Source organism: Rhipicephalus sanguineus, chromosome 2 (assembly GCF_013339695.2).
Source record: "Rhipicephalus sanguineus isolate Rsan-2018 chromosome 2, BIME_Rsan_1.4, whole genome shotgun sequence".
In the NCBI taxonomy this organism is placed as follows: domain Eukaryota; kingdom Metazoa; phylum Arthropoda; class Arachnida; order Ixodida; family Ixodidae; genus Rhipicephalus; species Rhipicephalus sanguineus.
The window spans coordinates 112,067,874-112,082,709 of NC_051177.1; the positions used below are offsets into that span (position 1 = coordinate 112,067,874).

At 47.3% G+C, this 14,836-nt stretch overlaps 1 protein-coding gene across 1 annotated transcript in view; it reads right to left on the reverse strand.

The window, feature by feature from the left end:
• LOC119381804 (vesicular glutamate transporter 1-like) overlaps nt 1–14,524 on the reverse strand; it is a 79,098-nt gene extending 64,574 nt beyond the window's left edge. Inside the window, exons 1-3 of the mRNA XM_049412902.1 lie at nt 14,412–14,524; nt 12,617–12,731; nt 7,897–7,984 (exon numbers count right to left, since the gene is read on the reverse strand). Of these exons, the coding sequence (XP_049268859.1) occupies nt 7,897–7,918 (22 nt within the window). The 5' untranslated portion in view covers nt 7,919–7,984; nt 12,617–12,731; nt 14,412–14,524. The remainder of the gene's footprint in view (nt 1–7,896; nt 7,985–12,616; nt 12,732–14,411) is intronic.
• Nucleotides 14,525–14,836: the final 312 nt, after the last annotated feature.

Genomic DNA, 14,836 nt, shown 5'->3' on the forward strand with positions numbered 1-14,836 from the left:
ACCGGGATGCTTGGGAGCCATCCGACTAACTCGACTGCTGCAACGAGACGTCTGACGAAGGAGCGTTGCCGCGCGCGCCGCTGTGCCATCACGTGATTACTGAGATAGTGCGAGGGGCACGGACGGACGCCGCGCTGCGCTACAGTTGCGCAACGCGCGTTGGAAGGAGTCGCGAGTATGAGACATTAAAGACGGACGCCGCGAGTATGAGACATTAAAGGCATTAAAGACATAACGCGATAACATTCTGATATTTTGGGACACGGCATGCTGCTACTACCCCTGTCGTCTGTCGCGAGGATCTGGTGGGGCTGCTGTGTCAATAGGTTTGCTGTAGTGCGTTTTGTAAAAACGGTTCAACGATTTCGAGTTAGAGATGGGTCGCTCAGGAGCGAGCCGGATCTTTTGAGCGGCTCTTTCTAGAGAGCGAGTGATCCGCACCTCAGTAAACGTATGGTGGCTAGAAGGGGCAGTGTGACGGTCGCCATATGCGCGCCGTGGGAGAGAGGCGCACAAAACTCGATGACATTTTTTACGCCGCTAGGGGCGCGGCCGTCGTCGGGAGCGCGCAGGCGGCGCGGGAACTTCGCCGCTACAGCCACGTGTATTTGGCACAGCGCGCAAACTTCCACACCTGCAACTGTGTGTGTGACTTGGACGGGCACCATGTGAATGATTCCGGATAGCGACACACTATTACCATGCCAGGAAAAGCAGGTACGTGTTTCGTGCCCGGTCGTAAAAGTGGGTACAAGTCTCGTCCGCCAAGGGTGTCGTCGTTTGGAGCTCCCAAGGATGCATTGACATTGAAACGGGAGCACTGGGCCCGTAATATAAAACGGGGCGATAAGGAACTAACCAACGACTGCGCCGATTGTGAACGTCACTTCGAGGCAACGTTTATATAGAGGACTTATCGTCATGTTATTTATGGTGAGGTGGTTGAAATTCCACGCGATCGGCCGCTGCTAGCAGAGGACGCCGTTCCTACAATCTTCCCGGATGCGCCAAAATACCTCACAAAGAAAACGCCGACTAGAAGGAAGGAAAGAAACCTCTGTGAACAAGGTGAGCCCCTGACTAAAAAAAAGAACTACTGTAAAGCAGCAGGCGCCGGAAGAAAGTGAACAAGTAACAGAATAGCACAACATGCTGCAGAATCGGAGTTTACCGAAGCTGTACATACTGACAAGATAGAAGTGGAGCCGCAGAGTACGGAATATGTGTGCCACAACACGAACTTCCTCACACAAGCTGGAACAAACTATCGTTTTCCACTGAACCGGGGACCGTCACTTTCGGCCTTTGCGAGTTAGAGGATGCCGAGTTGGATCCCCTAATGCTGCCGAAATTGGTGAAGTTTGAAGAGGCCGTTGAGCAAGTAGGAACAGTCAGTTCCGTTTTTCTTAGGGGCAAACTGCACCTAAAACGCAATGTTTCCTCACCAGATGAGGCGCAGTTGGCGCTGAACAGCGCACATTCTCTTGTTTTATGTGCTGACTGTGGTATGAAACCAAACACAGTCGAAAAATATGAGTATTTTGCCGGCTTGTACTTTTCTCCTAAGTACATCCGTACGTGCGAAAGTAAGGGCCCTTGCCTGCACTGCAAGTACCTACGAAACAGGGGCGTAGCCAGAAATTTTTTTCGGGGGGGGGGGGGGGGGTTTCAACCATACTTTATGTATGTTTGTGCGTGTGTTTGTATTTGTGCGTGTATATATAGGCCAGCCAAATCGAAAAATTTCGGGGGAGGTTTCAACCCCCTCCCCCCCTTCCCCCTGGCTACGCCCCTGCTACGAAAGCTCTTGCAAAATTAGCAATCACGACGGAAGCAGTTAAACGCTTTGCAATGCATGCATGCCAACACTCACCGCCGTCTGACACATACCGTCTGGTAGCTGTGCAACGAAAGCTGCTGAACGTACAGAGGGAACTCCACATGATGAAGTCTGCCAATGAGCGAATTGGAGATCAGGCATTAAATGAACGCAGAACTGTGCGCCCTAAGGCTCGGCCTAACGGTGCCGACGTGGACGCGGCCCGCCTCGGTCTCAAAAGACCGGGCTTCAGGACTCTCAATAAAGTTTTGTGAATGAATGCATTAAATGAACGCATTAAAAAGTTGCCTCAGAAACAACAGATGACAATTATAGCATGCTTCAGTGCAGCTAAAAGAAAATCGACATGTGGCATGCTGCATGAGAATTGGATCCTAGAGTGTGTGGTGCTTCGCGTGAGCAGTCTGAAGCTCTATGAGCACCTTCGGAAGCAGAAAATTCTCGTCCTGCCAAGCCGAACTTGTCTACAGTGTTATGTGCGTAATTTCAAGAGTGGCTTCGGAATTGATGACACCGTGTAGTGCGAAGACTGAAACACCCCTCTTCGAAACATTCAACTTTTGTTTTTCTTTATTGAGTGCGGGGCGTAACTAGGGAACAACAAGAATAAAATAAGTTGAGAAGCACCTCGCATCCGCGACGAACGTCTAACACGAATTTACATAACACGAGCGACTGTCAACACCCTTCCGCCGTGCGTATCGCATATCTCGCGCAGAGACTGGCAGCTCAATAAAATTGCTCAAGTTGCATCATACATGGGAAGTTTAGCGTGCAACAAATGCATGCTCGCATAAACGAACAAATGCGCAGAAAATAAAATAAAGTTATATACTTAAACTTAGCCCTCAGCCACGCTGTACCAACACCGCTGCACGCGCTCCCGACGCGCGCAGCGCCACCTAGACCTGCCGCCATGTTTCATTGCGCGTATGTGCACCTTCTGGCCTCTGCCCGTCACACTGCCCCTTCTAGCCACCATAGTAAACGTTAGCAACGGTTCTTTGGGAGAGGGGAAAGCCGCTTCTGACTCGCTCAGTGAGCTGTGCTGAACCAACGCCGCCAGGTGTTGGTTGAACCGTTCCGTCCGTTCAAGTTTACGTTCCTTGAGAAGGGTACGATGGAACTTCCGCTAAGTGCGACTTTCGCGCCATCTATTGGCAGTGCAAGAAATCGGAATTGAATCGCCATCTAAGCCATCTAAGCATACGCGTTAAAATCTGCTCTCCCTCTCTCTCCTCCCAATTCTCTTCAACCTAGGGATGCAGAACTATTGATGGTACTATCGATACTATCGCTAGCGGAGTCACTATCGAACTATCGATGGGAAGAAATAGTAAGCACTATCGTTAGTACAAAAATAGTAAGTACTATCGATAGTACAAAATCAAAAGCGCGAACTCTTTGCAGCATAAACTTGGTTCCCCGCGCGTGTGGTACAGGAGCAGGCTGAAGGGCAAGAAATTTGGCATGCTTGTGTTCTTCGCCAGAGTGCTTCGCTGACACATGATGATAAAGTCAAACTATTCAGCTGTTGTGGAAAGGAAGCCGTTACATGTGGTGGAACGGCGCGGCTACAAATTTATATTACATTTTATGACTTAAAAATAAAAAAACATATATATCTAGAACTACGTTTGTTAATTGTAAGGTGTAACGGGTTGCTTTTGAATATGAATTTATTGATGGACACATTCCGCCAATTTTCACTGCGGATATAATTTATTTCTCTCGCCAAAAGTTGATCATAAATTAACGAAGCTAATAATACGCTATCGCAATTATTTTGGCAATATGGCCAGCCAGCAACAGCATCATGATTCGCGCCACAATAGATGGTTTGTCACGTGTTGTGAAGGTGAAGAATACTGCAGGAAGACTGGGAAATACGAAGCTCTTTATTTGGGCGAACTTGTGCCCAGAAGATCAAAACTCAAAATACAAGCGATACACGCTGCGCACTGATAACGGCGAGAACAGTCGCCGGCCGTCGAGTAATCTGATAATCGGTGGAACGCTTCGTCTTTTGTATATCAGTCATCGAACCTTCCAGCGTTATCACTGGTGCTCGCGTAATCTCTCGAATAAACTTGGCTATTCGTGTCTGGTGCGTAAACTTATTAGCAAAATGATCTCAAACAATCGCGAAGCTTCTCAAACATTGCGGCACGATCTGCGTCAAAACGTTGCGAACAGTCTTTGTTGGTGAAACCCGAATACATCAAAACAAAGCAAAAAACACGCGTGGCAGTAATATCGCCAGCAATATTACCGATCGTACTGCAGAATGGACTATCGATAGTTTGTCGATAGTAGTACTATCGATAGTTTGTTTACACTATCAGTAGTTTCAAAAATACTATCGATGCTATCGATAGTCAATTTACCGATAGTTCTGCATCACTACTTGAAGTTCAGCCCCTCTTCGGCGGGACGCGCGCTTTCGGCCGTCCTGCTGGCGCCGGCGGCTTCGTGGCCGTCTTTGTTCGTCCGTTTCGTGGTGCTCGCTCGCTGTATGCTTGTGTGCCGCGATGTTTTACGACTCGCGCTGTTCGTGCATAGCGCTTTGTGGCTCGAATATACTTTCAGAACAGGTCTCGGAATATGGTGCCAGCCCACAAATGAACGACAGGTGAGCATGCCCTTTGCGTCGCGGTTTTCATTGTGTCACCTTGAATTCACGTTCATACCGATTAGTTGTTTTCTGCTGTAAGGAAAGAGTTATTGTGTTCAAAAAATGACTGATTTGAAAGGGACACGATGCTAGAGTGTAACTATGCTACGTCGTTGTACGAACAAGCATCCGACATAAAGCACATGCGACGTTTCAGGTTTACAACTGTAATAATATCTGGGGTTTAAAGGGGTCATGAAGCACCCCTTGGGCTGATTGAAAAAACACATCCTGCGGAAAGCTGACACGGCTATGAACTGCTCTGCCAAATATTACAGTCGTGCGCGCCGCGTAATGGCCACAAGCGGAGCGCGAAGTTGCCGTTTCCCCAGGCACCCTCTTTTCAAACAGAGGCCGGTTCTCACTCTCGTCGGTGGGCGGGGCGTCTGTCCGCTGTACGTCGCAAGAGACATAGCATGCTTATTGGCCGATAGCCGACGTAAATCGAGAGCGGCGTTCGGATCAGATGCGCTTCTTGCCGCGGGGTGCCGCCACTTGCCGGCGCCGCACTCATCAGTACACGGTAGCCGCACTCGCGCAAGCGAATCACAGCGGGAGAGCGATCGCGTTTCATGACGGGCGCTGGCGTAACTTCTTTCCCCCATGCCATCCCTCCCTGTCTAGCTTCCAGTGCGCTCGCCGGCACGAGAAAAGAGAGAAAGCGCTGGGAGCGTGCGCCAAACCCCCGTAACTCCGCTGATTCTTGACGGATTCGAGAAATTTTTGCGGCAATCGATTCGGGAGGCAGTACACTCCGATACTGAGGCCATTAGATCATTACTTGGAAAAGTGGTTCATGACCCCTTTAAACGTCCCAAAACCACTACATTATTATGAGAGACTCCTTAGTGGAGGGCTCCGGAAATTCCGACCACCTGGGGTTCTTTAACGTGCACCTAAATCTAAGTACATGGGCCTCAAACATTTTGCCTCCATCTAAAATGCAGCCGCCGCGGCCGGGATTCGATCCCGCGCCCTTCGGGTCAGCACTCGAGCGCCATAACCACTACACCACCGTGGCGGGGCGGTTTACAACTGTCATAGAACCTCTTGCACCTCTAGCATAAATGTATGCCTTGCATTTGAGACTTTCTCACCTCTTAGGTGATTTGGTTCGTTACAGTGAGCTGAGCCATTCCGAGCGCTGACCTCAGTGAACCGCTCCGCCGATATGTACTCTACTGCGGAATACTGTTACGTTACTTCACGGATTTGACTTACATGGGTATTTTATCATACAGACCCATGTTCGTGTCGCTGGTTTTCGGACTAAAACTTGAGCTTCCGGCCAAATTTCGGCAGAAATTCCTATGCCAGTACTCAGCCAAACATAATATTTTTAGTACGAACGACGAACTTTTAATTTCCAACGTGCATAGTGCTTACGGTAACACCAAAAAGTATCTACGGTTAGAACGGAAACCGTCTAGCGCGACTCTTTTGCACAAGTGGATGGCAGGCGCAGCTCAGTTTTGGGGGCAGAGTTCTAACAAAAAAAAAAATCGCAGCATATCCACGGAGTGAATGATGATGAGTGGGCGAAGCTGCGGAGGTTCATCGGTAAACCGTGAATCTTCCGTGAATTCTGCCCAGTACATCATCACCGACGTGAGATCGGGCGCGTTTATACTAAAGGTTTGTTTAGTTATGACGACTTGCAGCTCACTTTAATTTTACATGTACGCTGTGAATTTTCATTGTTTAGAAAACCATTGCTTTAGAAAACATCTGGCGTCTTTCTTTACGCAGCTGGCGTCTTTTCGTTTTGCTTTAGAAACATCTGGCGTTCTTTCGTTTTGCTTTTACAAAACATCTGGCGTCTTTCGTTGGTTTATTTCATAAATCAACGGCGTTTTGAACAAAATTTTTATTGTTTAATCACGCACAGGAGAAATCTCACCAGGCACTACCTTGGAGGTAAAGAATGGCTGCTAATGGGAATGAGAGACAGAAGAAGTCGGCTTTTAGCTAACGCTGCGAATTTTTTATTGTTCAACAACGCACAGGAAAAATCTCCCACCGGCACCACCTTGGAGGTCAAAGCGTAGGACTGGTTACGCACTACGACTACTACGACTACGACTGCGACTACGACTACGAGGGACGAACGGGTGCCGCCTTAAGGTAGGGTGCCTTGTTGCGCGTTTTGTCCCACACATCGAGGCACTCTACCTTAAGGAGCTTCGCCCCTAAAAGTCACAGTTTCGCCGCAACGGCGAAGCAATGATTGCGATAGCAATAAATTGGAATGTAATGCGAAGAACGGAAAGCAGCTCGAAATTGCCAGCGCGTCACTCGAGCCCAAAGGACGGACGAAAAGAGCGCACACAGGACAAGCCCGAACTGTCATGCGTCACAGCTCGACACTGGAAGCGCACTGCTCAAACATAAAGCAGGACGCACGAAACGAACGAACAGGTACACACAGGACGAGCGCGAACTCTCCCAGTTACTTATTTTTGTTTGAACAGCGCGCTCCTCTCGCGGCCGCGGCAGCGAGCGAAGTGACCTTCGTACGCTCTGCGACTTCAGCGCGGAGAAAGCACAAGACATACAACCCTCCGCTGCCCCCCCCCCCCCCGCCAGCCGCCCCCTTCTTTCCTCGAGATAAGCGCACGAAGGCGACCATGCCATGTAGGGCGAAGAGCAACGGCGTTCGCAGGAATGGGGCGACGACCTGTAAAGCGCGCCACGCGTGCACATCGTGCCATCTATGTGGTATCTAAGAAAGCATGCTGATGTAAGTGGTGTATATAAATAGCTCGCCGTTAGCAGGGTGAAAGACGGTGCAGTTGGTGGCCTAACCGTCTAACGCCACGCGCTGGAAAGCGGTGCGGTCGCCCGTTCGATTCCGCGCGTCGGAAAGCTTTTCTGAATTATTTTTCTTTGTGGCTTTGATTATATATATGTCTATATATATATATATATATATATATATATATATATATATATATATATATATATATATAGACATATACATATACGGTGCATGACGGCGGCGACGGCAAAAATCAGCCGAGACTTTGCATATAATTGCTATCGCAATAAAATACGTGACACAAGTCACTTCTGTTTTGACGACAGAAAATGTCAGTTGCACAAGAGAACAGTCTGTCGCCGCATCGGGAAATTTCCAATCACAGAGAAATCTTGTAAAAACGGCAAGTTAATTTCTGTTGTCATTTTCAACTGGGGAAAAGGGCCCCGAAAAGGTGAAACAGTTTTGTAGCATGTGGGCGCTGCGTCGACAGAAAGTGTCTTCGTTGTCATACGTGCCTGTACTTTTTCGTATTGTACATTACTGCGCATAGAACTATGCAAACGTACGGGTTTCGCTTGTGGGAACGATGTGCATCTGCATATAGCCACCTTATGAACATACTGGATGTGAGGACGGCGAACATCGTCGTTCGTTCGTCGACGGGAGTCCAATCAGCCAGCACACCATACAGGGATGTCACCAGGAACCCCTGGTATAGGAGAAAGAAAGAAAAAAAAAACGTGTCAGCCGATGACCATATGTATACCTAGAAACTGGGTTTTCGGAGTTGAGCTAGGCAACTTTTTATATACAAAAGAAAGGGCCGAGAGTGTTCCCCGTTTTCCCTACAGCTCCTCTTCATCTCCTTTTCCTTTGCGTGCTTTTAGGAAAAGGAGCTTTCAAAGCAGATATTTTTGACATGAAAGTGTTTTATGCGGGGTCCACTAAGACTTTCATGACGTATTTCCGTCACGGTAATACGTCAGCAAAATGAATGCCATCAAATGGAAAAGAAAGAAATCTATAAGAAATAGTTTCGCTGATAGGAGTCGAACCCAAGACCTCTCGGTGCGCGACGTTATCTGCCGGGCGTTTAGCCCACTGAGCTACCGCCATACCCATATCGGAGGCTACATGAACGCGCCTTTATCTTTCACACTTTTCTCTCGGTGCTCTTGGATGGATGGCGTCCCCTTTATAACGGGGCGGTGACATGTGTGCCACCAGGCACGAAAAAAAAAAAAAGAAACGCGCTGTTGCTGCGACTGTCCCACTCGGCACGTTTCCAATAAAGTGTAATTTGGTCAGCGCTTTAACACACCGCGAGGTGATGGCCAAGTCTTCCTCATAGCATCGATCCATAAAAATCACAGCATATCCACGGAGTGAATGATGATGAGTGGGGCGAAGCTGCGGAGGTTCATCGGTAAACCGTGAATCTTCCGTGAATTCTGCCCAGTACATCATCACCGACGTGAGATCGGGCGCGTTTATACTAAATGTTCGATGAGTTATGACGACTTGCAGCTCACTTTAATTTTACATGTACGCTGTGAATTTTCATTGTTTAGAAAACCATTGCTTTAGAAAACATCTGGCGTCTTTCGTTAAGCAGCTGGCGTCTTTTCGTTTTGCTTTAGAAACATCTGGCGTTCTTTCGTTTTGCTTTTACAAAACATCTGGCGTCTTTCGTTGGTTTATTTCATCAATCAACGGCGTTTTGAACAAAATTTTTATTGTTTAATCACGCACAGGAGAAATCTCACCAGGCACTACCTTGGAGGTAAAGAAGGCTGCTAATGGGAATGAGAGACAGAAGAAGTCGGCTTTTAGCTAACGCTGCGAATTTTTTATTGTTCAACAACGCACAGGAAAAAATCTCCCACCGGCACCACCTTGGAGGTCAAAGCGTAAGACTGGTTACGCACTACGACTACTACGACTACGACTACGACTACAAGGGACGAAAGGGTTCGCCTCTAAAAAAATAGCTCTCCGGCGCTCGCCTGGCTGTCGCGCCGCATTCCCCGCTCGCCCATGTGAGAATTAACGGCCAGGCTAGGGGGAAGACACAACGCGCGTAGCGTTTCTCTTCGCGTTTCACGACGCTTTGAAGGAGTGCATATGGAGCATCAGTGTTTACTGTGCTTGTTGATGCCATATTTGCGCGGGATTCGCCCATGTGCCGTGTCCACGTATATTTGAAGAACTTCAGCTACTGCAAGGGCTGAATCATAATAATGGGCATTAGTCGTCGGTATGGGAGATGTGCCACTAGGCGTCAACGTGAGTGCGTCCACATCAAGCGGTGCTATATCTGCCAAACAACAGTAGACATTGTGCAAGCTCTCTATACCAATGCACTATAAACAATAAACTACTTCTGTGACGACGCGTTTTGCTTTCGTGTTCTACCAATTCCTATGATAGAGGCAGGGGCGTAGCCAGAAAGTTTTTTCGGAGGGGGGGGGGGGTCAACCATACTTTATGCATGTTCGTGCGTGCGTTTGTATGTGCGCGTGTATATATACGGAAGCAAAACTGAAAAATTTGGGGGGGGGGGGGGTTGGGGTGTTCAACCCCCCCCCCCCCTCCCTGGCTACACCCCTGGATAGAGAGATCAGCCATCATTTTTTCTTATCACAAACGAGGAGACGAATGATATGACTCGACGACCGCCGCGCAAGCGCATTTGAATGACAACTGACAAGACGACTGCAACTCATTGAAGCTTGTTGAAAACACGTCATACGCGATTACTGATATACGCTATGCGTCGTGTGCGTCTACTCGAATCAACAGTCCCAACCCCAGCCATTTGTGGAGTTATACAAATTTTTGTTTATTTCAATAATAACTGGGACTTCACGTCCCAACACCACGATATGAATATGAGAGACGCCGTAGTGAGGGCTCCGGAAATTTCGACCATCTGGTGTTCTTTAAATTGCACATGACATCGTACGGTGGACGGGCCTCTAGCATTTCGCCTCCATCGAAATGCGACCGCCGCGGGCAGGATCGAACCCGCGACCTTTGGGTCAGCAGCCGAGCACCATAACTACTGCTGCACCCCGGCGAAGGTTCTTTTTCGTATCACTACTACGAGCACAACGAATACGATGCTGTTGCAGAAAACTTTCTAGGCGAGGACTCTCAAATTCGGCACGGAGGACTAATTTCAGGAAATTATCTAACAAAAAATTTGTTAGTTAACCTTCATTGCAGCTATAGCGAATCTTGTTTATTCAAAACGTTTTAGTAAAACGTCTGTTTTGACTAAGCCAATGGCCCTTTCAAGTTACTGCGAGCATTTCACGCGATTTGTACACAAGGGTTTATTTAACTCAGCACCAGTATAGCGCACATCAACACCGTAGTTTTTTTTTTCTTCGTAGATAATGGGCGTAGGGTAGTTTGGCATCGTGTTTACTGCCCGCTACTTGTCTCTTAGGCAAACAGCTTTACTGGTTTAGAACAAACTACCTAGCAAACGACAAACCATGACGGCGATATAAATCGGCTTTATTCACATCAGACCATTCTGCTCAACGGAATGATTAGGCAACAATGGCCTTTTAAATGCTCGCTGTACTAGCATTAAGACATCTTCTTGAAAAGAGCTGCATTGTTGGCCGCTGTTAAGGCTTTAATGTTCTTTATATCTTAACGACACTGCGTATTGTCGATTATGTTATGTCGACTGCTACACTGCTCTGAACAGTGATAACGCAACCGCATGATTTGGCGGATTCTTGTTACGTGGCTGTATTAAGCGCATATATATATATATATATATATATATATATATAATATATATATATATATATATATATATATATATATATATATATATATATTATAGATATATATATATATATTATATATATATATTGTCGAGAAAAGATGATTCTGGGTCCGGGTAATATACGCAGTGAAACAGACACGCGTACGAAGCGATTTAGTGACGTTTCGGCCGCGGGGGTAGCCGGCGTTTAATTTTTGCGCCAACGTTTTTTTATATCATACCAACAGAAAAAAAAAAAAACAAGCAATCAAGACAATCACGGTGATAGTGCCCAACGTACGAACTCGTTTCCAGCATTACGGAATTGAAATCCCAGCTAAACCACGGTGGTATGGCCCTTCTTCTTTATCACCTTAACTGCCACACTTCAACTATACCTCGAGGCATCCGATAGAAGCCTATATCAGTCGCAGCTCTCGTACTCGCATGTTTTCACTGGACAGGCTTGACATTTCACTTTCTATCACATTTAACAATACAGTAACGCCAAATGTAAAACCTGAGGAAGGGTAAATATCTTAAAACTTTGTTCTGTTCTAGGACTCCTGTGATGGAGAGCTTTCATGTGAAAGCTGCTTGCGGCCATGTGTCGAGCTTGTCTTGGGAATAAATGGATTTGAAACGCGGCCAAGATAGCGGCATGCGAGGGTAGGACGGTCTCTTTCTTGTCTTTCTTTTTTTTTTCCCTCGCACGTAAGTTTAACCTCGGGACAGGCACGTGTACAGCTGAGTTAGGCCCCGCTCAACTTTTTTTTTCTTCAATGCAGCACACCCTGAATCAATCGTGTAAAGTGTTGCCCTTCGGGCTCATATATAAACAAACATTTCCACGGAGTGAATGATGATGAGTGGGCGAAGCTGCGGAGGTTCATCGGTAACCGTGAAATCTTCCGTGAATTCTGCCCAGTACATACATCACACGACGTGAGATAGGGCGCGTTTTATACTAAAGGTTCGATGAGTTATGACGACTTGCAGCTCACTTTAATTTTACATGTACGCTGTGAATTTTTCATTGTTTAGAAAACCATTGCTTTAGAAAACATCTTGGCGTCTTTCGTTAAGCAGCTGGCGTCTTTTCCTCTTGCTTTAGAAACATCTGGCGTTCTTCCGTTTTGCTTTACAAAACATCTGGCGTCTTTCGTTGGGTTTATTTCATTCAATCAACAGCGTTTTTGAACAAATTGTTATGATGAATCCGCACAGGAGAAATCTCACCAGCACTACCTTGGAGGTAAGAATGGCTGTCTAGTGGAATGGAGAGACAGAAGAATCGGCTTTTAGCTACCGCTGCGAATTTTTTATTGTTCAACAACGCACAGGAAAACTCCCACGCACCACCTTGGAGGTCAAAGCGTAAGACTGGTTACGGATACGACTACGACTACGAGGGACGAACGGGTGCCGCCTTAAGGAGCTTCGCCCCTAATATAGAATGCTGGCAACATATAGCGGTGGTAGCGATGTCAGGTAAAACAGACACAACTTTAAAATGCTTGCAGTAAAATGAAAGACCTGCTCAAGATGACCGACCTCGGCTGCTCCGTTGAGGAACTGCGCTCCTGCCAGTCCGTGGATGCCGAGGTGGATGGCCAGAGGGGCCACTTCGAGCAGCACCGACAGCGTCAGCAGGGAGGCGCCGAACACCCTGCGGACAAGCCATCGTCGTCATTCTGAACAGCAATGTGCCACTTTGGGTCGGTTCGCACATACTTGGGCACATAAGCAAAACTTTGGAATGGGTCAAAAGAGAAAATATACAGCGCTCGGGTCTTTCGTCTCTCGTTCAAAGGCGCTGTTTCTTCGCCCATTTGTGAACACTGTGGACATCCATTTGTGAACTTGTGAACATCCATAGGCCACCGTAACCTTTTATGATGATAAACCATACGAATGCGAGCTCGGTCTGTGGATAGCGCACTTGATAGTTCAGTAATGACTGTTCAGTAAGCATATTTTGCGCTTGTATAAAATAAGCGTGAGCAGGAAGTACACTTCGACTGGCGCGTACACAATAACCGCAAGCGTTTACAACCTCTGTTGAGCTTTTATGAGCATGGTAACGCACAAATAACATACCGCATTACCATCGAAGACATAATCACCGAGTAAATGAACGCACATGGAATGCTGTTTTAGAGTTTAAAAAAATCACAGCATATCCACGGGGTGAATGATGATGAGTGGGGCGAAGCTACGGAGGGAATCATCTGTAAACCGTGAAACTCTTCCGTGAAATGCGCCCAGTACATAATATAAAGAGTGTGAAACATCGTGTATATATTAAACATCAAACTTTTATTGTACTGTTGGTTTACGTGGTCCCTTCATTATCACTTGTGATCGGTGAAATGCAAGGAAGAAGTCCGCTCCCGAGCGAAAGAGCACCAAGAGCGACCGCATTCCCCGCTCGCCCTGTGCGAATTAAAGGCAAGGCTAGAGGGAAGACAGGACGCGCGTTCCACGACGCGAGGTCGGTAGCATGCCCAACGAAAGCCAACGGAACGCGATCGTGCAAGTGATGCAAGTGCTCCGACTTCGCATCGCCTCGTGGTTCCATTTAGCGTCCCAAAACCAAACATATTGCTCAAGGTGTGCCTTGCGTTTTTCGTAGAAATAATTTCTTTATCATGTACATTAAGACGAAAAGTTGAAAGCTCACTAGAGTGTATCGCCCGCAAAGTATGTCTTTTAGTGTGATTTAACTCTCGTACGGCAGGGTCCTCGCGCCGTTGCCGGTCCACCTCGCCCGTTGACGATCGGGCGAGGTGGACTACTACTACTACTACACTCTAAGAAAAACATCTCGCGTTCTTTCGTTCTGCTTTTACAAACAATTGGCGTCTTCGTTGGTTTATTTCATCAATCAACGGCGTTTTGAACAAAATTTTTAATTGTTTATCACGCACAGGAGAAATCTCACCAGGCACTACCTTGGAGGTAAACACTGGCTGCTAATGGCAATGAGAGACAGAAGAAGTCGGCTTTTAGCTAACACTTACACTTCTACTTCTACTAACGTTTCCTACTGGAACATGCCAATGGCTGCTAATAGGGAATGAGAGACAGAAGAATTCGGCTTTTAGTTAACGCGCACGCTGCGAATTTTTTTTTTTTTTTGTTCAACAACGCACAGGAGAAATCTCCCACCGGCACCACCTTGGAGGTCAAAGCGTAAGACTTGTTACTCACTACTACGAGCACGCGACTACGAGGGGACGAACGGGTGCCGCCTTAAGGAGCTTCGCCTCTAAAATACATCGGACTTGTGCGACCAAGCAGCTCTTTGAGCACACCGACAAACAAGATGAGTGCACCGAACACGCACCTGTTGGCGCCGTATCCGACGCTGACCAGCGATGCCGGCAGCAAGGAGAGCAGGAGGCCCACCAGGTGGGAGTAGACGAACGGTTCCTTCTGCTCGTACGGGAAGTAGTCCTTCCACTGCAACAAGTGCACGAGCCCGCTCATCACTATAGTGTCCAGTTAAGTGCAATTTTATAATGGCGATGGTGTCGTCGTCCCCCACCCTTTCTCCCCAATGTTTAGCGGGCCAATATCGGCGTTTAGTATACCGAACTTCAAGCACTCTTCTGGTGGGCGGCCTCACTGCTGAGGAGTGAGGAGGGGGCTTAGTGCCTAAAGAATTTGGACAGTGCGATTGGTAAATGTTCTGGTTGAGAATTTTATTACCTGTTGGGGAAATGCGTCCTTTGGTATAATTGCGAATAGCTGGTTTAGAATTGCCGATAA